The 27411-nt window shown below is 40.7% G+C and overlaps 1 protein-coding gene across 1 annotated transcript; it reads left to right on the plus strand.

The window, feature by feature from the left end:
• Positions 1-23108: 23108 nt before the first annotated feature.
• Positions 23109-24927, plus strand: LOC147425008 (uncharacterized). Its single transcript, XM_086500181.1, has one exon. It carries the CDS (start codon positions 23304-23306, stop codon positions 24825-24827), a length of 1524 nt encoding a protein of 507 aa, XP_086356307.1. The 5' UTR covers positions 23109-23303; the 3' UTR covers positions 24828-24927.
• Positions 24928-27411: the final 2484 nt, after the last annotated feature.

Genomic DNA, 27411 nt, shown 5'->3' on the forward strand with positions numbered 1-27411 from the left:
GCCAAAAATACCCAACAAAGCTCAAGTTACAAGCTCCCAAAAAAAGTTTTGTCATCATACATTTTGGTGTGTGGCACTAATGAATAAGCTTTATTCTATGGTAGATAACTACTCCAAGAGTTTAAATCTTTTCTAAGGCCTTACATAGGCCAAACATGGAGGCTAAGAGGAGTTGATAATTTGTGAAGACGATGATCCCACACAAGACTATGTTGCTATTCAAGGAACACCCACGAGAGGGTAGGATTAGAAGAATTACAGTGTATAAAGCTCTAAGAAGGGAACGCATTAATATAAGGGCCTATATTAATATTGGCTATTCCAACCGCAACCCTATGAAAGCCATATATACTCGGCCATTTTGAACCTTAGTCTTTTGTCTTTCATCTTTCTCTCCCATCCTTTGTCACTTTATATATTTTATGTTTCTTGTGTCTTTCTATAATGGAAACGGCCTATGAACTTTAAGAATAGCGGAATTAAGAGAATTAGAGTGAGCATTTTAATGCGACTACTTTGAGAACATAGAGGGTGAACTTAATTGGCATGAACAATACTTTTGCAAGAGAGAGGTAACGAACTTGACAATATTTGAGGACCGGATTTATGTAGAGCCGGTCTCCCCTCCAATAGGCTTTTTTATTATAGGTTCTCCCATAAAGAGACACTTGGTACAATACAATCTTTGTGTTCCTTGTGACCTAGGTGATGTTATGAAGATGGAAAGCTTCATGCATCAAGAGCATAACATAAACTTTGTAAAAGCATTAACCATCCCCGGTTCACTCCCAAGACCTCAAACACCTTCGAAGGTGGAGAGAGCTAGCGAGGAATGAGGGTAGGGAAGAGGAAGAAGAATGATTCATAGGAGAAAAAATTAGTTCCTTTTATCACTCTTCTTGCTTAGCATAGCATAATACCATAGTACTGAAGATGGCAAGCTTAAGCATTGAAGCATGGCTCTTGGTTGGGTTTACATTCCATAGCCAAGAGTGTTGGTGTAGGTTCTCAATTTCTCAACACGCTTGGAGAAGGAGACAGAGTTCTTGCACTTGGCACTTCACACAATGAGAGAGAGAGAGAGAGGGAGGGAGAGAGAGAGAGAGAATACCTTGCAAGCAAGCCTCCTCCTTTGAAATGGGGACTAAGAAGGCATAAGTCTCTCTCTCTCTCTCTCTCTCTCTCTCTCTCTCTCTCTCGCGTAGAGGTAGTCTTTGGACAAGTGTCCTACTTTCCCCTTTGAGAGAGAGGGCTTGATAAACACCTAATCAATTAATTTAATTAGCTAAATCCTCTTTGGACCTCTTTAAGGGTCAACTAATAGGCTTTGGGCACTCCTTGAGGGCAACCTAGCTAGGGGCTTGACATGTGTCCCTTTTGCCTCTTGAGCAAGGGGTTCCCTTTGGGAGAGAGAGAAGTCATTCAACCTCATCCCCTACTTGTGTGTCTCGCCCCCTCCTCTGTAGGCGTGCATGTTGAATTTCAAGACCCAAGCAGCTTGACCCCCTATACATGCTTAAGTACCTCAAGCACCTTAGTCATCAAGCATAGGGTAAGTAAGTGCATGTCCTCTCTCTCTCTCTCTCTCTCTCTCTCTCTCTCTCTCTCGTTCCTAGCCTTAAGGGATCGCCACCTCCTTGTAGGGACTGAATTTGAATTCAATCACACGCCTACCTTCAAGCATGCACCTTAGTTGTCAAGCATCTCATGCACTTTCAATTATCAAGCACCTCAAGCATAGGCCTAGATTTAACCTAAGGTCTAAGGACTTTTACACCAACCATTGGAGGTCTTTAATGAAGCTAATGCTAAGGTCTTTAAGCTCCATTGCTAGATCTTTGACATACCATCTCTCATTTGGACCCTTTGACTTTGGCCCCGTGTCGAGATAGATCCATAAGCACATGTCTATATTCTAACTCTTGTTGCCCATTTATTCTCCCGCATTAAATGATCAGTTTAATATAAGAAAATCATTTGGATTGGTTAGATATTAGATATTATGACATTACCTCTCTCTTGAAATCATAGTCGTCCTCGACTATGAGGTAGAAGAGATAAAGCCTTAGTCATTAGTAGATGTTTCTTAGCGGGTAGAGGATCCCTTTTTACCCTACGACATCATTCCAAGAGGGATGACTAATCCATTTGGTGCTTGGGAGACGTAGCTGCCGCAAGCGTGTCTACTCTTTAGTCTATTTCATTCTCTCAAAGTACAATGTCAAATTCTACTTGGTGTTTGAGAGACGTCATTATCACAAACATGATTCTAAGCATGCATACTACTTAAATTTGTGCACAATAAGAAGAGAATTAGTCTTATAAGACAAAAACATTGATCGTTTAAAAGAAACATGTACATTTGCTTGCTCTAATGTAGCATTGTAAGCATTGACAAGGTTCATACTATCCTTAACCTATATTTCTTGCATCTATCTAGCATCTTCAAAAGGATAATTTTTGAACTTAATAAGATGCCATCAGATAATCTTATCATGTCATAGTACTTTGTCCTCATGCCAAAGGATAGCTTCGGGTTGTAGCATCTCTTCTTGGTCTTTGATCTCTGGTGGGTCTTTAATAATTGGTTCGCTTGGTGGCTCTCCTTTGTAGGGCTTAAGTAGGCTCACATGGAAATCATTGTGTATGAGCCAATGGTTAGGCAACTTGAGTTGATAAGCCATGTCATTGATTGGCTTCAAGATTTGAAAAAAACTATAGTATCTTTTTGCTAGTTTAGCATAATACTTTTGATGGCCCATAGTAATATTTCTAGCCGTTTGCCTTAATCGAGCCTTGGGAAACTTGAGTAAGATCCAATCATTTTTTTTGAATGTTAAGGCCCTTCTGTGCTTATCAACAACAACCTTTTGCCTTTGTTTAGAGATGGATGTAGCCTCCTTAAGCTTTTGGAAAGATTCTTGTAGGTCACGGCTATACTCATCAGTAGTGAAGATCTTTCCATGTACTTTAAGTTGCAAGGAGCTTTTAGGTCTTCCCTTTATGATTTCAAAAGGTGTCTTTCCTGTAGTAGTATGGAAAGTATTATTGTACACATACTCTACACGGTGTAAGTATTTCTCCCATTGTGAGCATTGATCTACTTCTGTAACATAAGTCTTTAGTAGATCGAGAATCGTAAGATTGGCTATCTCACTTTGGCCATCCGTTTGTGGGTGATAGGCCAAAGAGAAATTCAATCTTGTACCTAGATATTCAAAGATACCTTTCCAAAAATTATTGGTCATTCTAGGATCTCTATCTGTGACACAATGGATGTTGGTAATCCATGGTGTTTGAAAATCTGGGATATGAAGAGGGTTGCCATTTGGTGTGCCCTAACAATCTTTTTGATAGGAATAAAGTGTGCTTGCTTGCTAAACCTGTCTACTATTGTCCATATTCTCGTATTCCTATGGATAGACTTGGGTAATCCAAAGATAAAATCCATGGATATACTCTCCCATGGTAAATTAGGGATTGGCAATGGTTGGAGTAAGCCAAGTTGCTTCCCTAGATCATACTTGGTCTTTTGGCATACCACACATTTTGAAACATACTCTTGATAGGTCAATAGAAGTATGTCTCTACTCCTCGAAGAGTAGGTTGAGTGCCTCTATGCCCTGCATATGGAGGAGCATGTGATTCATATATAACTTTCTCACGAAGGGAGTGAGTAAGACATAGCCTATTTCCATGGAGAAGATAACCATCGTGCAAGTGAATGGTTATTCTTTCTTCCCCAATGCAAGGACTGACATTATGTCTTTAAAGTCAAGTCAGTAGCATACTCATCTATCATAGAAGATAGATCATTATGAGTTGCTATAGACAGTGCATTGACTCTTGGGCGTCCGTGAAAGTGCATCGGCCACTTGAATATGCATACCAGCAATGTGAGCAATATGAAAATAAAATCGCGAAAGAATTTTTTCCCACCTCAGTTTTTTATCAAAAAGCTTGGTTTACGTCATGAAGTACTTGAGACTTTGGTAGTCCGTTTGCAAAATAACTAGAGTCCCCAATAGATAGTGCTTCCATGTGTCTAGGACAAGTAGAACAACTAAAGCTCTTTTTCATATATACTCAAGACCCGTTCGTTCGTATTGAGCCTTCGGCTCTCATAGGCTATGGCATGCTCTTCTTGAAGACTTCTCCAAGGCAATCACCACAAACATCACATTGGACCTCAAATGGTTTTGAGAGATTCAGAAGCATAAGGATTGGTTGGGAGGTAAGCTTCTCTTTGAGCTTGTCAAAAGCATTTTTGTCCTTAGCAGTCCATGAGTACTTAACGTTCTTCTTTGTTAAGTCATGTAATGGTCTTGCTATTTGAGAGAATTTTGCTATGAAGCATCTATAGTATGCACACATACCAATATATCTTCTTAGCTCATGTAGATTCCTTGGATTAAGCCATACTTTTATTACCTCTAACTTTGATGGATCCATACGGATACCATCTTGAGAGATAATACGACCTAAGTATTAAATCTCTTGAAGGAAACATTCACTCTTCTTTTGATTGATAAAAAGCTATTCTCTCTCAAAGCTTGAAACATCACATGGAGATGTTGCTTGTGCTCCTCCAAGGACTTGGAGTAGATGATGATACCAGTGTACTTGCGGTAGTGTCTAAATATTTTCTCCATCAAATGATTGAACGTGGATGGAGCATTTGTCAAATCAAAAGGCATGACAAAATATTTACAAAGACTAAAAGAAATGTGCGTTCTTAATACAAAAAATTACAAGGGATAAATGAGGCTCCATGCTTAACAATCTTCCACTTGGAGACTGACTTCCAAACCAAACCTGTGACTACTTTTCATCCTGGCTTCTTATCCTTGAATGCCGATTGAAGATGAGCAGAAGATCAACTTCTCCTTGTTGACCATCTTTGTAAACATGTCTGTAGGATTTTCACTTGTATGCACCTTTCCTAGCTTTAGCTGTCCCTCTTCCAAAAGTGTGCGTATGGAGTGAAATGTGCTTTGTCATTTGAATGAAATGATGAGTTCTTTGCAAGATGGATAGCGCTTTAGCTATCACTGTACAAGGCACAATTGTCTTGTTTGAATCGAAGCTCTTCTAAGATCTGTTAAGCTGCAATATTTCTTTGTTTGCCTCTATCATTGCTACATACTCTGCTTCCGTGGTGGAAAGTGAGACCACTTTTTGTAGCTTTGAAGCCCAACTTACTACTATGCCTCCAATCGTGAAGACATAGCGAGTAGTGCTCCTTCGAGTATCATTATCACCTGGCACATCTGCATCATCATACCCTTGAAGAAAAAATATCAGTTCCTCCAAAATACAAAGCATTCATTGTTGTCCTTTTCAGATACCAAAGTATCCACTTCTCATAGCTTGCCAGTGCTCCTTACTTGGGTTGTCCATGAACTTGCTTACAACTCTCATTGCACGTGCAATGTATGGCCTTATCCAGACCATATCATACATAAGAGAACCTACCGCTGTAGCATATGGAACTTTAGACATATAGGCTATCTCCTCTTGTGTCTTTGGACACATATCCTTGGTTAATTTTGATTGACGAGACAAAGGTGTAAAAATCATTTTTGCATTTTGCATTGCAAACCTTTCTAATACCTTCTTGATGTAATCCTCTTGTGATAGCTTTATTGTCTTCTTCGTCCTGACCCTTGATGTCTTCATACCAAGTATCCTCTTTGCAACATCTAAATCTTTCATTGAAAAAGATTTAGACAACTCCTCTTTTAGGTCTTTGATGTCCTGCATATTAGCACTTGCAATCATCACGTCATCAACATACAATATTAGGATGATGAGCTTCCCATCTTCCAAATTCTTCGTGTAGATGCAGTGATCTGAGTTGCATCTTGTGAATCCATGATCCAACATCCATCGATTGAACTTCAAGTACCACTGTCTTGATGCTTGCTTTAAACCATAGAAGCTTTTCTTTAATCTACAAACCATTTTCTCCTTACCTTTTACTTCACACCCCTTTGGTTGAAGTATGTAAATTTCCTCCTCTAAGTCACCGTGAGGGAATGTCGTATTTACATCCATTTGCTCAAGATTTAAAGCATGAGAAGCCACAAGGCTTAAGACAAGACTACTTGAGTTCATTTTTACAACAAGAGAAAATATTTCATTGAAGTCAATACCTTTATTTTGAGAAAACCCTTTTACCACAAGTCTAGACTTGTACCTTTTCTTCCCACCTTCTTCTTCCTTCAGCTTGTACACTTATTTGTTCTAAAGTTTTCGCTTACCTTTAGGCAACTCAACCAACTCCCATGTTTGGTTGTGATGTAATGAGTCCGTCTCCAATTGCATGCTCTTATCCATTCTTCTTTGGATTTGTGTTGCATAGATTCCTTGTGTGATTCCGGCTCTCCAGAATCTGAGATCAAGAGATGGTTGAAGGAAGAAATAAGCCTTTCTGGAGGTCTACTTGCTCTTGTAGATCTTTGGGGAATAGGTTGAGGCTCCTCATTTGGTTGATGTTGTTGTACGTTGTCACCATTTGCACTCCTTGAGTCTTCATCGTCCTTAAGCTCCATGTACTCATCACATGTTTCTTTTGTTTGTTTTCTTTCCAAGTAATCTTTGTATATATTTTATTTGTTAAAAATTACATCCCTACTCCTAAAGATTTTACCATCTTCAGGATTCCATAGGCGATATCCAAAGTCACCTTCTCCATAGTCGATGAAGAAACACTTTTTGGACTTTGCATCTAGCTTTGGCCTTAGGTTTCTATCTATGTGCATGAAAGCCTCGCACCCAAATACTTTGAGAAATGAATAGTTCATTACTATTCATTGGTTTACGTGTCCATGCCTCCTGTAGAACTCCCCCATCCCATGCCGTTGAGGGTGACTGGTTGATTAAGTACACATACATACATACTGCTTCCGCCAAAGCTCAAGCGATAGGCCTGCATGTAGCCGCATGCTTCGTGCTCGCTCCAATGTCTTGCTCATCTTTCCAAAGTCCAATTTTGTTGAGGTGTCCTTGGGGGTTCTTTTTTGCCTCCGAATGCCATTGTTAGCACAAAATCTTTCAAAATCTTGGCTGCAATATTCGCCTCTATTGTCGGATTTGAGGCATTTAACCTTGGTACCTACTTCATTCTCCAGAAAGGCTTTCCACCTTTGAAATATAGAAAACACATCGTATTTATTCTTCATGACATAGACCCATGTTTTTTTAGTTGCATCGTTTATGAATGTTACATAGTACAATGAACCACTAAAAGATGGTGTACTTGCAGGACCCCAAACATCAAAAGGAACCAATTCAAGTTTTTTATTTTTTCTTTCATTTCCTGATTTTTGAAATTTTACCCTCTTTTGTTTACCATAAACACAATCTTCACAGATGTCTAAGTCCACTTCTTCAAACCTGGTAGAAGCTTCTTTGTTTGAAGGATTTGCATTCTTTTGGCACTCATATGCCCAAGTCGGTAGTGCCACAGCGCAATGTCGACTTTTGTTGCATAAGCTGAAGATTGCAAGCTGACAGTACACAAGTAAAGTGTACCAACCTTTTCTCCTTTGAAAACCACCAAAGATCCCTTTACGATCTTCCACCGTTTGATTTCGAATGCAATGTTGTGACCTTCATTGTCCAATTTTCTTGTAGAGATCAAATTTTTGCGAAGAGAAGGAACATGCCTAACATCTTTAAGCTAGCAGTTTTGACACAAACTGTACCTTTGCCGACAATTTCACAAGCTTCATCATCTCCCAAGCATACATACCCAAAATTACCTTTGGTGTAATCTTGAAAATGTTGCTTGTGTGGTGTTGCATGGAATGAAGCCCCGGAATCTACTATCCAAGAATTAGACACATTGTCTAATGAGAGAATTATAGCATCTTGCTCTACTTTATCTGCCACATTAGCCTCCGATGTTGTCTTGTTGTCTTCAGACTCCGACTCCTTCTTCTTCTTGGACCAGCAATCCTTCTTGACGTGGCCCTTCTTGCTGCACTTCCAACATTCAAGAACTAACTTTCAGTGTGACTTGCTCCACCTTGAGCGATCACGAGCCTTTTGGTTTTTGAACTTCTCCTTAGGCCTTCCTCTTGTTTCCTCTGACAGTGCAACACTTGATGATTCTCCTGTGCTTCTCCTTCGCAGTTGACTTATGTTGGTGTTAAAGTCATTAGGTGTTCTGCAACTGGACCATTCTATGCCATCTTTAGATTGAACATGGGCTTCATGAGAAATACGTTATTGGATGCCAATGGTTTCTCGTAGAGGCCGCCAAGTGACTTCATTAAGTCCTCCGTGGTCTTCATCTCTGAAACATTGAAGGCCACCGTTGACGCCAAGCTTAGCCAGATTGTTTCTAATTCCTTTCGATCAAGGACAATCCATGCTTCATCTGCCATTGTTGTGGGCTTCTTTGCAAGACCGCCTAGTGGCAAATGAAGGTCCTTCTGGTAGAGATAGTCTTCAATCTGCATCTTCCAATGTTGGTAGTTTTTGCTGTTGAACTTCTCGATCTTGAGCTTCCCTTCCTATGCCATTACTCCCACTCAATTCAAGGAACCCTTTCCTTAGATACTTTAGCTATGGGCAAACCTTGCTCTGATATCTTTTGTTAGGAAGTATGACGTAGCTAAGTAGATAATTGAGTAGCTTATTTAATGGAGAGAGACAAACTCTTACACACAAAAGATTAGAGAGAGAGAGAGAGAGAGAGAGAGAGAGAGAGAGAGAGAGAGAGAGAGAAAGCACGATATATGTGGTTCACCCAATGTGGGCTACATCCACGAGAAAGCAACCACTCAATGGCTTTAATACTTCAAACAAGAAGTAGTTTACAAAGGGATTATACCCTTAATAGAGCTCCCACCTTGCTTCACTCTCACCACATCACACCCACCTTGTTGCATCAAATTTAGACTCTTTAATGTGTGTAAAAACGGCCTCCCGATATAGGCCAAAAGGGCTACCCTCTCATGAGAGGCAGCCGTGTGTAGCCGCCCTTGTGTAGACAAGTCCAAATGGACTCTCCAATCCACCCATGTGTGGCCACCCTTGATAAGGCAAGTTTTCCTTTGAAATTGGCTATCAACCATCAGCCATTGACTATCAACCCCATAGGTCAACTGGCCAAATGATTGGCCATTTCCCGACCACTTTTCGACTGCTATCCGGCCATCATATTCTGACAAAAAGAAATATTCTGGTGAAGCCAGTCTTGAGCTTTGCTTGAGACTGGCCTTGAAAATTTTTGGTTTTTGAAAGTGATTTTTCTTCATGCACAATGGCTTCTCCTCATAAGGGGGGCCTTACAATTGTGCGTTTTTAATACAAAAAATTACAAGGGGTAAATCAGGCTCTATACTTAACACTAAATGAATTGGAGAACAAAAGAGAGAGGAGCTAGGCCTCACCATCCCTTTGTCTACCAATTCCTGTAGTTGCCTCATGATCTCCTCTTGTTGAGCTTGGGAAACTCGATAAGGAGGCTTGTTAGGCGGTGAGCTTCTTGGTAGGAGCTCAATTCGATGGTCATCATCCCCTTATTTTGGAGGTAAGTCCATAGGGATATCATCGATAAAAACATCTTGGAGTCCATTTTGAACATTAGACAAGTCTAACTCTTCTTGATTCCTACCATTTTCATTTGATAAAACATTAGGACCATTTAGAGACACTTTGACAAGAGGAAATTGAACTTTTTATCAAAAGCAGGTGAATTTACAAGTGATATAGTACAACTGGACTCATTAGCATCTATATACATGCTCTTTTCCCTGTAGGCGAAGTAGATTCTCCTTTTAGGGAACTTCATGTTGGTAGCCATGCGGTTGAACCATGGTGCCCCTAGGATAACATCCTCATGTTGGAGAGGAGAAATGAAAAAGTCTTCTTTGTCGATGTAGCTTTGGAGATGAAGTCTCAACTTCCCAATCAAGGGAGTAACGGAGGCTTGCTATCCCTTAAAATCTCCATCGGTAGTTATAATATTTTCCATCTCAAAAGCTTGAATGCCCAACTTAGTGGCCAACTCCATTGATATGAAGTTGTGAGTAGAGCCAGGGTCAAATAGAATGAAGCATCATGCTCCCTTATCCTTCCCCAAGCATAGGAGAGAGGCAATCGTTTGCAATGAGCATCCTTTTTTGCAGCTTCGACTGTGGAAGCTCTAGGAGTCTCATTGCGGGCATTTCTTTTGGGGCAAGAACGATAGCCATGTCCTTGATCCCCACACTTAAAACATTTATGGTCCTTACGAATAGCTTCTAGCTCTTGAGAAGAGAGTTTATTTTTACCTTTGTAAACTCCCTTCTCCTTGGAACAATTGTTGTTGTTGTTGTTGGAATAGCATTGGAAAGAGTTTTGGGCATTGTTCCTCCCCTTTGCTTCATTTCAATCTTTGTTTTCCATGGGCTTGGCATTCTTTTTAGCCCCTTGTTGTAAATTGATGTACGAAGCAATCATAGTGCGGTGGATTACTTTGATGATAGAACCAAGCCGTTGGGAGTTGACAGCCAATTCTTTAGATAATCTAGCAAAAAAATGTTGCTTTTGCTCGACGAAGCCTATCTTTTGAAAGATAGTAGCCTTGAGATGTAAATCCTAAAACTTGTTTACAAGGAATTTCTTCATGATGGAAATTCGTAGAGTTTTTGATATTTTTGGGGCTTCGCCGTTGCCATGAAGGCTAGCCCACCATTGACATGCAAATTTTTCAAAGTGTATAGCTACATGATGTAGCTTGGAGGACTCTCTAAAGCCCTCGTCTCCAAAGGTCGCATTAAATTGTTGGATGAAGACCAATCCTTTGTCAGTAGCACCAAAGGTGCCATCATAGTTAAGGAAAGAGATAGATACTCTTTCCACCCTCTTTGAATTTCTTGAGCTTTTGAGACCTTATCCATGCAAGGTAGGATTTGTGATGTCCTCTCCTCTTGTATTCTCTAGGAGAATAGATGTTGCTTTCATTGTAAGAGGAGGAATGTGAAGAAAAAGGAGAAGAGGGTGACCTTTTTCTTCCTTTATTTCCCCTCTCTTCCCTTTCGGAGTGACAAGGAGAAGGACTATGGGTTGACCGTTTCCTCTTGGGAAGAGTTGGCGAACGTCTAGACCGCCGTCTTCGTGTAGCCCATCTTTATAGGAGCTTAGTGATTCACTTCTTTCTCGTTGTTTGGATTCCTCCTCTCTTATGGGAGAGAGTCTTCTTATATGGGAGTCTCATCAAGAGGCCTCCTAAGCTCTCTCTCCTCTTGGAGAGAAAGGGAAATCCCATAAACACGAAGTTGTTGAGTAAATTCACCTTGCAAAGGAGGGTTGCCCATAGCTTGTTGCAACCTAGTAACAAGATAATTAACAAACATGGGGGCATCATCATTAGCACCTTCATGTGCAAAATCAAGTTTGTCAATATTCATTCTACTCTCTTGGTTATTGTTAGCCATGCTTATTAAACTTAGGTATAAATTACTTTGTGCGTTGGTACCCTAAAAAAACCTTAGTTTCTACTCTTGTTTACCTTTGAAAATTAGTCCTTAAGCAGCCATACCCGTGGTTTAGAGACTGTTGATTGCAAAGACTAGCGGAGAGGGTCTAACGTTTCTCGGTTGATTATGGTTCTTGTTGAGCTTGCTAGTAGCTCAATAATGGTTAAGCCAAAGGCAAGCCCCGAGATACTCCATTATTAAGAATATAGTTCCAAATGGTGTACCTCAAACTAAGTCCTTTTGGACAACTTAAGGACCTCTCTTCTTAAGCAAGAAAAGACAAACCAATAGCCCTAATACCAATGTAATGGAAATGGCCTATGAACTTTGAGAATAGCGAAAATAAAAGAATTAGAGTAGAGGGTGAATTTAATTAGCACTAGCAACATAACCATTATACTTAATTAACTTGGCATGAACAATACTTTTGCAAGAGAGAGAGGTAATGAACTTGAAAACAATTGAGACCAAATTTATGTGGAGCCTATCCCCCCTCCAATAGGCTTTTGTATTATAGATCTTACATAGAGAGAGACTTGGTACAATACAATCTTTGTGTTCCTTGTGACCTAGGTGATGCTATGAAGATGGAAAGCTTCATGCAGCACGAGCATAAGATAAAATTTGTACAAGCATTAACCATCCCGGCCTCAGTGCCAAGGCCTCAAACACCTTCGAAGGTGGAGAGAGCTAGCGGGGAATGAGGGTAGGGAAGAGGAAGAAGAATCATTCAGAGGAGAAAGAAATAGTTCCTCACTTATATCACTCTTCTTGCTTAGTATAACATAATAGAATAGTAATGAAGATGGAAAAGATGCAAGCTTAAGCATTGAATCATGGCCTTTGTTGGATTGCATTCCATAGCCAAGAGTGTTGGTGTAGGCTCTCAAGTTCTCAACAAGCTCGGAAAAGGAGATGGAGTTCTTGCACTTGGCACTTCACACAATGAGAGTGTGTGTATGTGGGAGAGAGTATACCTTGCAAGCAAGCCCCCTCCTTGCTTGGGTCGACTCCCTCTTCTAGCTCATGCATGAAGCTCATTGACTCTCTCAAGCCTATCCAATCACAAACCTGGGTCAATTCAAAAAGTAGATGTAGTCTTTTGATAAGTGTCCTCCTTTCCCCTTTGAGAGAGAGGGCTTGATAAATGCCTAATCAATTAATTTAATTAGCTAAATCCTCATTTGGCCTCTCTAAGGGTCAACCAATAGGCTTTAGGCACTCCTTGAGGGCAACCTAGCTAGGGGCTTGACATGTGTCCCTTTTCCCTCTTGAGAAAGGGGTGCCCTTTGGGAGAGAGAGAAGTCATTCATCCTCATCCCCTACTTGTGTGGCTTGCCCCCTCCTTTGTAGGCATGCATGTTGAATTTCAAGACACACCTTGTCCCCCTACATGCTTAAGCACCTCAAGCACCTTAGTCATCAAGGATAGGGTTAGTAAGTGCATGGCCTCTCTCTCTTTCTCATGCCCCTAGCGTTAAGGGCTCGCCCCCTCCTTGTAGGGATTGAATTTGACTTCAAGCACATGCCTACCTTCAAGTATGCACCTTAGTTGTCAAGCATCTCACGCACTTTCAATTATCAAGCAACTCAAGCATAGGCCTAGATTTAACCTAAAGTCTAAGGAATTTTACACTAACCATTGGAGGTCTTTAATGAAACTAACCCTAAGGTCTTTAGGCTCCATTGCTAGCTCTTTGAAATACCATCTCTCATTCGGACCCTTTTGACTTTGGCCCCATGTTGAGATAGATCCATATGCACATGTCTATATTCTAACCCTTGTGCCCGTTTATTCTCCCACACTAAATGATCAATTTAAGATGAGAAAATCAATTGGGTTGGTTAGATATTGAATTTTATGACACTTTCTTTCTTTGATTATAATTGTTTTTGAAAAGTTCAATTCTAAATTTGGCATCAAAGCACTAGGTATGCCTGTTCTTTTAAGGAAGAGATTGACTTGATGAAGTTCAAAGAGATAAGAAAAATGATTGAGAAAGATGCAAAATATCTTTGAAGAATTATTTGGATAGCTAGCCTACTTTTATGTGAAACATTTTGTCACATGGAACATATTTGAGGGGCGATATTTTTATTATATGAGAGAGATAATAATACCAAATATATATCATATGGTGGTATACCTAATGGCTTTAAAAAAAATACATTCACCACCTATATAGTGCAAGGACACAGAAAAAATATGAATGTATGAATGTGAACTCAACCATCCCTTCTTTATATGGACACAAAAAGTTTTTTGACTTTCCACTTTCATGGGTCTTTTCATTTTCTAAACTCACCCTTCACTTATGCACTTAAGATGTTCTAAAAGGTTTTTTTATTTTTCTGAGATTGGAGTGATCTAATGATACCAATACACATTGTAATTTTTTGGGTTGATTAATATAATTCACTCACAATTGTGAGTTTTGGAAAATAAAAATAAAAATTTATAATATTTTTTTTTTTTTTTTTGGAAGCTTTTGTGTAACCACGCATTAATTAGAAGATCTTTGCTTGAAACACAAGGGTGTTTTTCAACAAGCGAACTGTACTTTCCAAAAGTATTTGTGCTTTTCATACGGTCCAAAGAAGATGAGTTCTTGATTGAGAGTTTATCCTCAAAATGATTGAGATTTTATCCTCAAATTAGAAAGACATCTCTGTATGCTTGCTTTTTTTTTTCTTTGCAAAACTCATAATGGCGAGTGGATTATAATATTAAAACCAAAAAATATAATATCTTGCCATGCTCGTGCCAAGCCATGACATCTTTAATAGACCATAGTTACATCAGTTGAGAGGGATGCCATCCCACGACGGAGATAGGGCCCACACCCTTACCCAAATAAGTTAGTCATTGTTGCACCACTTGCCCTGTTTTACTCATCACTATTCATCCATTTTCCAATGGCGATAATTGCTCCCTGCTTTCTTGTATTATCTCTGTGAACCTAGCTGTTTCTATGGCATTTTTGAAGACTTGACAATTTTTGGCCGTCCATACCTGTTTGAAGTACCAAAATCTAACAATTGGTGTTGTGGTAAGGAGCACTTGACTCTTAAACACCTTTCCTCTCACGAAGAGATCGTTCTTAAAGAATCTTATTTTCCATGTCGTTTGAACCCATATGCAAATCTTTCTCGCTAGGCTACAAATCATTGGGCAATTCTTGAAAAGAAGTGGGAGGTCTTCACTAGCAGTTTTGCATTTTGAGCATCTAACCGGACCAATACCCCTGGTACAACCCTTCAACCAAGTTGGTAAGGCTCTCCATAGTACCTTCCATAAAAAGACCTTCATCCCATTGTCATGAAGCTTTGAGTCCATAACGTGAAATTCAGAGTGGCTGTCAACTTTTGGATAGTATCATCGCTCAAGCAGATTACTTGCATCTGTTACTAACTTGGGAGCAGGCTATTTGGGAAAAGTTTCATGAATGTTGATGCTTTGCTTGAAAAGCATGCATAATATTGTGGTTGTCAAGGTGTTGATTGATATGTATGTCATATATTGCAACTGGCAATGCTTTCGTTGATGGGTAATTAGTCAAATGTGGTGCACTTCAAAAAGCACGAGGAGTTGTTGAGGGAGAGAATCACACCACCTATAAAGCGCATGCAACACTACCTAGATCAACATAATGTCAATCGAGGACACAGATGACACGATAGACGAACGGAGGCAATATCTGTAGCTTGTCAGGCTGAGACCATCCCACACATACGACCCTCTGGAAGGTCAACTAAACCACAATCAAGAATCTCTCTGCTCTCAACTACAGCACCCAACCCACATACACACAAACGAAAGGAAACTCACCGTATCTTACTAGAATCGTACGAAACTTAATGAACACCATCCCCTCACTACTAGGACACCTATCCCAAAGCCTCTACACTCAAAACCCTTCCTTGCAACTATGGTCCTTAATATCTATTCTCGTGGTGGTTTCCATATGTCTCAGGTAGAGATGGTTGTAGCCCCAATCTTGAACCATTTTCAATTGCCTAATGAATGGTCTTCCTAGAATGATGTCATAGTTCTTTTTCTTGCCAAAGTCAACAATAGAAAAGGCTTGCTCATATTCAATGTCACAAGAAGTTACAACTTCTTTTTCTAGCAGTCCTAGGGGCCTTTTCATGTGTCCATCTGCAAGCTACAATTTCATCCTAGTAGCCCTCATTGCTGGTTTTTCTCATTTTTTCTAGATCTCTTTTGTTGCAACGGCAACATCAGATCCACTGTCAAGGATTTCCATGGGCTTTATGCCTTGGAATTCCACAGGAAGAGTGGTATTCCCATCTTCTCCCGCATAATACTCACCTACCTTGTTTAATGGAACTGGCCTAATGTTTAGTCGAGGCATTTCCAGCTCTTTGATCTCTTTCTTGATCATTGGAATTGTTATGCCAAATTTCTCTAGGCATTTTCCCACAGTAGTCCACATGTTTGGTCTTATTCTGAGCAACTCGGCTAACGTTATCGTACAAATGAGTGGGGTAGATTGAATATCTATTACATTAGGAGAAATATGGACTTTGCATGGGTCTTGTAAGGACTCTAATTTTTAGGGATTAACACTAGGTTGGTAATGGGACAGTTTTATGTTCTGTTAAGTGACCATTTTCCTTGAATTATGTCAAGAGTTTCAAAATGGATTTTGAGGTGCTATCTGTCTAGAAAGTTGTCTCATAAGTTGAAAAAAACTCGACATTTTTTTGGAATATCAATTCCATCTTTAACCTTGTCCTTACACAACATTTCACAACGTAAACTGTGTGAAAAAACGGGTCCTGTTTTTGGTTTTTTTCAACTTTTTGCAACTATACCACTCTAGAATTCATGTTTGTGAGGTCTATAATGCTAGAGAACTATCTTTAGTAGTCCTCAACATGTTCTGATGCTTCTAGGGAGAAATAAATGTTAAAGTTGTAAGTTATGACCAAATTACAGAAATTGTCAAATCCTGTTTTTTAGCCAATTTTAGCTCTTCTATGATTTTTTTGGTGGCTTTCATGATATCCAAACACAGTTTTGATTTTCTATGTCGCATATTGTAACATAAAGCTAATATTCCTTGAGTTTTGGGGTACCTAATACCCTATTTTGCATAGTAGACAACGATGGTTGATTTTTTCAATTATAGAAGAAAACGAAACATTCTAGTATATCAAGTATAGCTTTTTCAATATTGTTAGTTTCTTGTGACAACTACATGCATTTTGTAGGTAGCAACCATATCTAGTCATAAGGATCAAATTTGGCTAGATATTGAGTAGTTTCTATGGGATTCTACAACTCATAATGTTGAACCTAGTTTTTTCATGTTTGCTGTATTTAGCACTTCATCTTTGTTCCCAAGATTCCCCTTGGTAAGAGATGTATTATTCTTTTGACATGCTCCATGGATCCTTATGAACCTAAAGGACAATAGGGAACTAAGAAAACATGCATATATTATTTGTATCGAGCGTGGCTATAGAAACTTTGATGATAGGTTTGCAGAATGGTAAAAAATCAACTTTTTTGTACCTATTTCTTTTGGAAAAACAAAAAATAGTGAGTGAGAAGCAATCATATGTTCTGATCACCAACCCATTGAAGTTAACTAGGGAATTTATCTCAAGTCCTACAAAAATCCCTAATCTTATTTTTATGCAACAAAACGTAAGAAATGACTGTTTTGATGAAAATGTACTTGTCCATCAACTTTGGAGGCTTGGTGTGACCAAAAGATGAGAAATTCTACAAGTTTCTTATTTTTTCCATGTGTAGTAGGCCTTGAACTATAACCTCATGAAAGGATTTTACAAAATGAGTGGATCTACTATAGTTTTGGAGGTTTTTTTCAAAACCCTGAAAGGACACTTTTATGTCCTGTTAGGTTACCAACCTAGTGTTAAGACTAATGTTGTGTAGGGTTAAGGGGACACGGGCATTCAAGAAGCTAGTTTTGATTAGGCTTTTCTAGCCTTTTTTTAAGACACATATAGGATGTGGACCTAAGAGGTCACTTTTTCTCTCTAGTTTTTTGAAAGTGAAGGGAGTCAAGGGGTGTGACCACATCAGCAAAAACGTGGGTCACTAAGAGCCAAAATTTGATTTTTTTTCAGAAAAGTCATTTTTACTTATTTTCTATTTAAAAATCCCCTCCAACATATATACATATCAAAAAATCTTTTTTTGACATTTTTTTAAACCTACAAGCACTGAAAGTCCACTTCACTTTTTAAAAACATCCTCCAAAAAAAAAAAACCTTTGTTCTCTCCTTTTCCTCCTCCTCTCTCCCTCCCTGCCTCCTTCTCTTCTTCCTCCCCTCTCTCTCTCCCTCGCCCCCCTTGCCCCCTTCTCTCCTCCCATCTTCCTCCCTCTCCCTTGCCCCTCTCTTGTTTCATCCTTTGCTTACTCATGCAACAGCTGCAATGGTGCTCATGGACATCACAAATTGTGTGCCTCCACCACGATGTAGTTCGCACAACAAAAGCATACATTTTTGCTTGTCCACGTCGCTTGTACGAAGGCTGCACATGAGGGTGAGCAGAGGTCATCCCAGGAGTGTCGTACCGGCGATGAGGTGAATGTTGATGGTTCTTGAATATCTTAGGAGGGGAGAAGTAGGCTTGCTATGCTACTGCAATTGGTTGTGTATGGGTGCATGTGCTTCTTTGCATTTGTGGATGCACGAATTTTAAGCTCTTCAGCTCAAAATAGTGGTATTACAAGAAAGTATTGCCTCTGCAAAGAGGGAGGTTGAAACTCTCCACCAACAATAATTGTAGAAAAAGGATGTGCACATTATGAAGCTTGCCAATACCATCACATATCTTTTGGTTGTGTTCTTCTTATCAAAACTTTGAAATCTAAGTATTGCCTCTACTTGTTTTGTAGTGCTTGACACAAAGGTTGCTTTTTGCACAAATAATGGAAGGTTGAAGGTTAGAGAGGTCAAGTGTCACCACTTAAAAAAAGCCCGTGTTTTCCATTTTAAGGCCCTAAGGACCCTCAACCACAGGGGCCATAAGGGCACACGTGCAGAAGTTGTGAGGCCTTTAAACACATAGCAAAATGGGGGGGGGGGGGGGGGGGGGGGGGGGGGGGGGGGGGGGGGGGGGGGGGGGGGGGGGTGGGGGGGGGGGGGGGGGGGGGGGGGGGGGGGGGGGGGGGGGGGGGGGGGGGGGGGGGCTCTTGCTCTCTGTACATCAAACAACACATCTTTATCTCATGACCATGCATGAAAAAAATATTTTTTTTCCATGTAAAGGTGCTCGAGGGGCCTTTACATGGCAAAAATTGTAAAATTTAGGTATTTGAGTATGATACAAGGTTAAGGCTGTTGAACTTTTAGGCTGTTTTCAATAGCTTCTAGCTTCCAATCGGCTCCAAATCTGTTTGGGCTTGTCTCACATGAATTAGTTCATCTCGTCGTCGTGCTCTTTGAACATCATGTGATGCGAAAAAGTCATATCTTTCTCGGATTCTCCAAAAATCAACGTACAAAGTTTGGCATTTTTGTAAAAATGATATAAAACAGACATTTCTTACTTTTTTTCTAATCTAACCTAACGGGCTCCAACGAGCATCAAAGCCATCAAATCTGAAAATACTCAAAGAACCAATGTTTTTCATTGTGTTAAGGACTATATTTCCTATATACAAAACTTTCCCAAAATCTCTTCCTAACACCTTCAAAAGTTGATTCCAAGGAGTGTCCTCCGTAAAAAATACTCAAAGAACCAATGTTTTTCATTGTGTTTAGGGACTATATTTCCTATATACAAAACTTTCCCAAAATCTCTTCCTAACACCTTCAAAAGTTGATTCCAAGGAGTGTCCTCCGTCAAAATTTGAAAGTGAAGAAAAACAATAAGAATGAACTCCTAAACTGTGTACAAACTTTAGAACAACCAAAATTTCCTTCAAAAAAAAGTTACTGCTAAAATTTTAAAAATAGGTCCCTCCTTGGACTTCCCACAACGATAGAAATCAAAGGGTTCAAGGAGAGATATGGTGTCACAAGTGCATGGTAGGAATTTCATGGAGGTTTATTCTATAAAGATCTCTTGTAATTTATCATGTCTTTTCATGTACAATCTTACGAAAGAAAAACAAATTTATACTTTAAATGACTACAAATCTTATTTAACTTATTAAACAATCTAAAATATGGCAGATCTAGACTGGTATTACTTATCAACAAACAAAAAAGTCCAAATTTTTCTCATTAACTTTAATAAACATACATTCATGAACAACTTCCAAGGGGTAGTGTGGTCATAGTTCTTGCATCCATTCCATGACATGGTATGGTCATGGGGTGACCTATCACATGAAAATATCTTTGGTGGGGTGCCCTCATGTTAGGAACGGGTGTGTTGCTGATGAAAAGCTGTTAAATTGTCATACTAGGGATCTCTCCATGTTAGCATAATGATTTTTGGTGTAGTGGGAGCCACATTGCTTGAGGACAACTTTGTGCCACCGTAAAAGATTCATGTTATCCAGTTCCTTGAGCCATTCTTGCAAACACCACCACTCAACTAGCATAGTAAGAGGTCACCTTGTATCATGACGCGTTGGAGACCTCTTCAAACAAAAACATGTATGAATTCAACATTTGCAATCTATATAATAAAGACACTTGTTAAGTATATGCTGTACAAATTTGCAAGTATTTCCATCCAAATGGGAATAAACAATCCTAAAATATACATTAGGATGAGATCACCCAACTCTAATAAGCATGTATTTGAAGCACCTACCTGCAAGATGTAACAAAGAAGGTTGTTTGGCCATGACATAGAGGTGTAGTGTTTGATGTCCTCAAAGCAAGACCCCCCCCCCCCCCCCCCCCCTCCTTGCTCTGTGTTCAAAGATGGGTCAAAGGCCTCACAAATTTTGTGCACTTTAGCAATTGGTATCATCTTTAGCAATACCAAATAAGTAGCTACAATAGCTAATGAATAGGGATATTTAAGAAGATTTGATACCAAAAACTTGTCAGCATTGCTAAAAAAGGTGGAAACTCAAAGGCTTTACAATATATGTATGTTGAGACACGAATCAATAATATGTCACCTCTATACATTGACATCTCCATCTCAAGTTGTCATTTCTCTAAGTCAAGCTTGGCATATGCATAGTATGGAAACAATAACATGTTGGAAAGCAATAATTTAGCTTTCTTAACTTGTGAAACGTTGCTAATGATATGTATTTAGTATCCCCAAATGAGGACATCTTGACAAAGGCTGTGATCCACTTTAATAAGAATAACCATTGATGATTAATTTAAATCAAAATATTGCTTGAATTTCTTCATGGTGGAGTGATAAAGACTTGAAACTTGAAACATCTTACATGAAAATCAAAATATCCATAAAAGTCAACAATATTTCTCAAATTTGTATGAAACTCAAGTAATCTAAATTAAATACTCTCACTCAATGCGTCACCATTTTACAACAAAACATATTTATATTGCATTTATAGAGGAATCCAACCTCATGAAAATAATTACAAACGAAGACAATGTTGTTGCTGTTAGGCTTCTCTTACAAGTATTTGTCTTCCTCATCTAGAGATTCATATACACTTGAGTATTTGTGTGTCTAAGACACTAGGGAAGATAGTAGTACTTTATGTATGGCTTTTCTAAGAGCTTCTAGAGAGTACCTATTGATTCACACAAATCCTACTATTCTTATCAAAATCTTTTAACATGGTAGTACTTGTTTATTAGATGTTTCCATAATCGGCATGTACCTCATGTCTACAAGCATTCTAGCACCTGGTAGTGGAGGTTGTTGTCCTAAGACTGTCCTAAGACTGACTGTGGTCTTGAAACTCCTACTGAACCTGGCACATTCCCCGAAATGTATCTAGGTGGAGTATGTGCTACTGGAATAAGCTGTACATACCTCTCCCTAGCATATTCCATGCTATAGTAACACTCTTCCCTCATATGGATTGTCCGTTTTTTGTCAATTTTGCACCACTTAGGTTTCCCCAGATTATACTTTACAAGAGGAGTTAACCTCTTGACCATGTCGTCGATAAACTTTTCTTGATTGATAGGTGCCACTGGTTTTGCAATGGAATCACTCATCCGTAAATCATCCTGTTGAGAGGATGTATCATTCTCTTGACTCTTATAATCCTTTTCTTTATATTCCTCACATTTATCCACCAGATAAAGAGCTTTTTTGATCAATTCGTTTAATGTCAAGATCCTTATCATATGTAGATCCTGTTGAAGACCTGCATGTGTCATTCCGTGGATAAAGATCAACATCAATCATGTTTGCGTAGGTAGTTCTACTCTTGGACAGAACTTGACATATCTCTTGAGCCGTAATGCCGCCTTGCGTACCAATTCACCTTCTTTCTACTTAAATCTGTGAATTTGTGAGATTGTGTTGTGAGCTATGTCCATGTGCGATAATTCTTTGATGAATTCCTCAAATAGCTCGTCTAGAGTCTCAAAATCTCGTCTTTCCATTGAGTCAAAGCATGTAACCGCGTCATCTTCTAGAGTCAATTCGAATGCCGCAAACCGTGTCACAAAATCCAAAACTTCCTTTGCTCTAATTACTCTTCTAAAAGCCACTACGTGATCTCTTGGATCTTTATCTCCAAAGTATTTCTTCTTTAACCATTTCTAGATCTGGGATGGTCTAACTCGCCGATCATCTACAAGTCTAACCATAAGAATTAGTCATTGCGATATAGGCCCGATATAGGTTGCTATGAGCGAAGTGAGAAAATCCCTAACATGGTGGGGAGAGAGAGAGAGAGAGAGAGAGAGAGAGAGAGAGAGAGAGAGAGAGAGAGAGAGGCACAAATCATATTGTACCATTTCGTCAAGGTCCAGGGTCGCAGGGCACGCAATCAAGGCCCTTCATCTACTAGCTATTACAGGCGGTAATTTCTGCCCAGCGCCGTCTGATGTGAGACAACTCAGCACACGTAATGTGCATGGCAATGATTGCCAATTATTGTGCGCCACCTTAGCATGCAGAAAGTTGTCTTCGGTCAGTTCCCTGCAGCTAATCTACACACCACCCATCTGGTCAACATTACTTTACGTAAGTTAGCAGCCGTAACCATTGGATCTCTGCCAAGTCAGCGCTCGGAAAGAATTTACAGGTGAAGCTGAGCGGGACGGCTTGTAGCACGAGGCCTGTAGTTGAGCACGACGGCCTGGGCCCTGTATCATCGCATGGTACTGTAAAGCGATCCAGGAGCTGCGGGCGCTAGCAACTCAGCCTGAGTTTGGTCAGAGAACACTCATTGGCCCTGCTCCCCTGGACACTTGACGGCCGGGAAAGGTCGTCCAGTGACCTTTCCCACGTAATATGTGCTCCCCCACGGCTCCCGGCCTCCGCCGGTCGCCATGGGGTCACACATATTACGAGGAAAGGTCACTGGACGACCTTTCCCTACCCCATAGAGGTAATTCGAGCACAATTCTTGTTTGACCACGACTGAGGCACAAACAAATATCCAGTGCAGTAATTTGTGAACCCGCTCTAAGCGCTTGCTGACGTTGCGTTGGAGGCAAGGCACATGCATATATAAAGTAAGCCTCATTAAGCAGCAGTATTGAGTATTGAGCAACGTCGACGTGAACCAGATTCCAGAAGCTGCCTTGCGTCTAAAGCTTTCTCCACAGACGAGGTAACGTCGTTCCTTCTACGTCGACGTGAACCTGCAAAGCTTTCTCCACAGACGAGGTAACGTCGTTCCTGCTACGTCGTCGACGCGAACCAGAAGCTGCCTTGCGTCTAAAGCTTTCTGATCTGGAGCGAGCGATTCGACCATGAGTACTCACAGACGAGGTAACAATATCGTTCCTGCTACGTCGATTCTGCATCCAGATATGAAATTTTACACCCATGGGGGCTGTCTTCAACCATTGGTGCCTCGAGTTCTTGATTTTGACGAAGAAGAGGCCTCTCATGACAATGTTACACACAGAGCAGACAATATGCTTCTTCTTGCTCACGATCAAGGCCTTCCGGACATTGAATATTACACTCATGGAGAATGCCTTAGGCCAATGGCTCCTGGATCCTTTGAATCCAATATGATTGAAAGAGCATGTGTAGACACGTACGCTGCAGGCAGTCCACAATTTTGTAAATTGTACAGGCTCTCCCAAGACTCTAAATGCCTAATGATTCCTCGAAAACCTGAAAAGAACAGCCCCTCCAAACCTTTCTTCAACAACCCGTCTCTGGGAGTGGAGAAAATCTTAAAGACTGTTTTTAGAGGCAAAGGCACATTGAGTTCAAAGCAAGGCAGTGATGTGGTATTCACATCATGGGTGGTGTGCCCATCATGCCCGCAACGCAGCGCTCTGGCTTTTACTTCTGGTCACTCGTTCACGAAGCAACGATGTGGACTCACGCTTGCAAATAAGTCAAATATAGCCTCGTTTGATTTTGGAGAGAGTGAATTTTCAAGCCTGACTGGCTGTTTTGGCAGACATGTAGACGAGCATGAGTTTGCTCTTTGTGGGTTCCAATGCTCTACTCAACCATTGGCACTTGCTTTTGATGGGGATGAAGACGTTGCCTTATTTTCTATTTCAGATGATCAGCAAAGCATTACTGATTTTTTGCTCCCATGTAGCCCAGAGCTGGAGTGCAAGGACGAGGAGACCTTCATGGCCACCTTTAGTTACCCGTGCACTCAGACTTTTTTGATGCGGGCGTATGCAGAACTGGTGGAAGGCAAACGAGACCACGGTATTATGGATCTGTACAGGTTTTTATCTTTGGAGAAAGGACAGTTGTATGATCTCCTACGCCAGACTTTCGGAGCCTTTCACGAGGGCAATCTTGTATGCTCACCAGGAGCCGTGACGAGTGTGGGTAATGGCCGCTGTTACTACAAATGCAGCACAGTGGGTGGGTCTAGTGGCGGGCCAGTGATACCTACACATCTACCGGGCTACTCGTATGGAATTCATGCTGGGTCCTTGGAGCAACAAGATTTTAATTTTGCATCGTCTTCAGATTCTCATGCATTTGTCAACATCTACTCGCACTACGTCTTACCTTGGTTGCCTCCAAAAGGGAGCAGATTCTGGTATGGATACAATCTTGCACCCTTCCAAAGGTGGCTAAGAAAGCACAATCTCGAGTGGAGAGGTGAGAAGAGCAGCAGCACGGCTTGGATTGAAGATGCATGGCGGAGTTGCGTGAACGCCGGAACAGCGATCAAAGGAATGCTGTCAATGAAGAGCGGCTGGGATACCCCAATTATAAAGGAGAGAAAACTGAAGTTGGAGGCAGAGGTTGTGACTCCCACGACAACCATAATACCAGCTGCACTATGATTGAACTATATTTTCAGATGTGTCCGAACTGATTAATGCTTAAAGCATGTTGAATCCTGTAAAAGATGATTCACAATTCAATTAATATAAAGATTGTGTGTGTGTGTGTGTGTGTACATGCCAACAGCTGCTTACAGAAGCTTTTGTAGGGTAATTTGATCAATGTCGTCTCAAAGTACTAGGGGTGTGTGCAATAATATACTGCTGGCTTTGAAGTTTGGTGTGTGCAATATCACAGGACATAGCTGGTGAGAGGTGATCGATCAGGCTAGCTGATTATCAATATATATTGCATATTGGACGTACTTGACGTGCCCTTGCAGAATTCTGCTATCAAAGATGCGATTGTGGTCGTGAGTTATCGACGGTTTTGCACTGCAAAATTCTTGGATGATCCGGGGTGGCTTCAAAATGACGTTGGAGCTGAGTAGATCATCTCCATTTCTTGTTTTAAGCAGAGAGATTGCATGCCGTGGCATGAGCCGGGGTTCATGTGATCATTTGAAGTTTGGTGACTTGCAGAACCAGCAGCATGCAGATTGTGTACTGATGAAGTCTGGTCATAATTTGTCCTCCTAATTTCCATCTGATAAATTCTCTGAAATCTGAACGACTGATTTTTGCAATAGCTGGCACAGCCCAAAGTCCTGATTCCTGCAATATTAATAGGCAGCCCAACCCAACCAGCTGGTCCGCACTGCACCCAATTAGCCGCCTGATCCTGTCGCCACTAATTTCTCCACCAACGCCAGTCTGGAATTGATTACCAGGTCATGGCGTAGACGTGTACGAAATCGGGAAAGAGCTATTGATTTTAAGCTTTCGCGCGAGTTGTCTCGCTAGCTACATTCAGGCTTTCTCATGAATCTGACCATCTGGTTCCCTCAAGTCTGGTTATCGATCTGATCGACAGCTTCCTGAAATCTGGAATGTGGCATCCGATTTCTGAGGTCTGAAGAGAATGTTAATCTGAATTTCGTATAATCTTTGATTTTTGATTTCTGAAATTTGGCCTTTCTGGTTTATTTCGAACTGAAATCTGAAATCTGGCTATCTGACTTGCAGAGAAATCTGGTCCTGATCGGACCTTCTGCTGATCTGGCCATAGTCCATTTAATTTTCTGGCCACTTGATCTTGTGTGTGTCTGTGTGTGTGTGTGTTGGGGGTGGGGCCGGCGGGGGTGCATATGCTCTTGGTACACGTGTCATTTTAAATCTAATGTGTAGTAAGGTTTTGGTTATATTCCGGCCTGCTTCCCCTCGTGGCAAAGCAAGGCAAGCCGGTTACCGGTCGAATGTAGCCGTTAGGTGGCCTTTGACCAAAAAGTCAACACACGGAGCTCACACATAGTGCTCGAACCCCCGACCTCATAGCCTAGAGCCGCTGCCCTCACCACTGCGCTACATGCGTGCATCTGTACCTCCTGTGGCACATGATGCTCTACATATTTTCAAAATGTGTGATGCCCCCCCAAAAAGCGACGTGACTCGTTGGGCAGGTAGCCTCCACCTACACGTACACAAGCAGGCCGAGATTTATCATGAGCCTGTGTAGTAACCAATAGTTTCCAATGAGAAACGGGGAGCTCTCTAACATAAGTGTGCTCTATGTGCCTACTTATTTCAACATAGGCGCAATGGTTTTTATTTAAACAAGTAGCTACACTATACTTGTGTCAAATCTATGAACATCTCAAGCCTTAAAATATTGTCACTCGAAAAATACCTCCATTTCATAGCACCTTTATAAACCGCAATGAGAATTCTTTAGGGAACAATATTGTTATCCTTCTAACACATTGGTACGCAACCACACTCGACTACGCTGGGTAAGCCAACTCTGCCTATATCACTGGAGCTATGCCAATTTTCATTTTGATCTCTTGAAATGTCCCATCGTCGGTAGTCCTCTATACATTCGTACTTGGGCATGTCCCCTAGTAGCAGCTCCACTTGGATTGCGGGCCTTTGTAAGCTGAATGTGTGTCTTGCCCCATTTCTTCTATCAGCACCGCTTTAGGGGGATTTTCCAATAACATGAGCTTTCTTGGGTTGACTAGTTGTTTTCCTTGATTGTTAAGAACCTTCCGGATCCCTTTCCGAGGTCTTCCTAGTTTTTCGATTCCTCATTTGACTTTGCCTCTTTTGTTTGTGTAGAGCATAAAGCAGAAGTGTATGCACACTCGAACAGACATAGCTTGGAGAGAGAGAGAGAGAGAGAGAGAGAGAGAGAGAGAGAGAGAGAGAGAGAGAGAGAGAGAGAGAGAGAGAGAGAGAGAGAAGAGAAGAAGAAGAAGAAGATAAGGATAATGCACAACTGCAACAAAATGAGAAAGAGAGATATCATTATCATTTCATAAGCCTTATCAAGGCAATTACAACAATAGGTTCACACCTAAGTGCCCAAGTTGGGATGATCCCAACAATTGCTCCCTTCAGCCAAACTTGGTGTAGTCATAATCGTAATCATAGCCCCTAGGCTCTACTGATATGTCTAGGTGTAGTGCTTGATACATCATGGTGGTTGTCATAATGGATTCATCGCCAAGGTTCACAAGAGCATTTATCCTAGGCTCACAAGGTA

This window comes from Adiantum capillus-veneris, chromosome 25, assembly GCF_014529385.1.
Source record: "Adiantum capillus-veneris isolate H3 chromosome 25, ASM1452938v2, whole genome shotgun sequence".
Lineage (NCBI taxonomy): Eukaryota > Viridiplantae > Streptophyta > Polypodiopsida > Polypodiales > Pteridaceae > Adiantum > Adiantum capillus-veneris.

Coding starts and splice junctions, on each gene's coding strand:
- LOC147425008 (XM_086500181.1), top strand. CDS start 23,304: ATGAGTACTCACAGACGAGGTAACAATATCGTTCCTGCTACGTCGATT.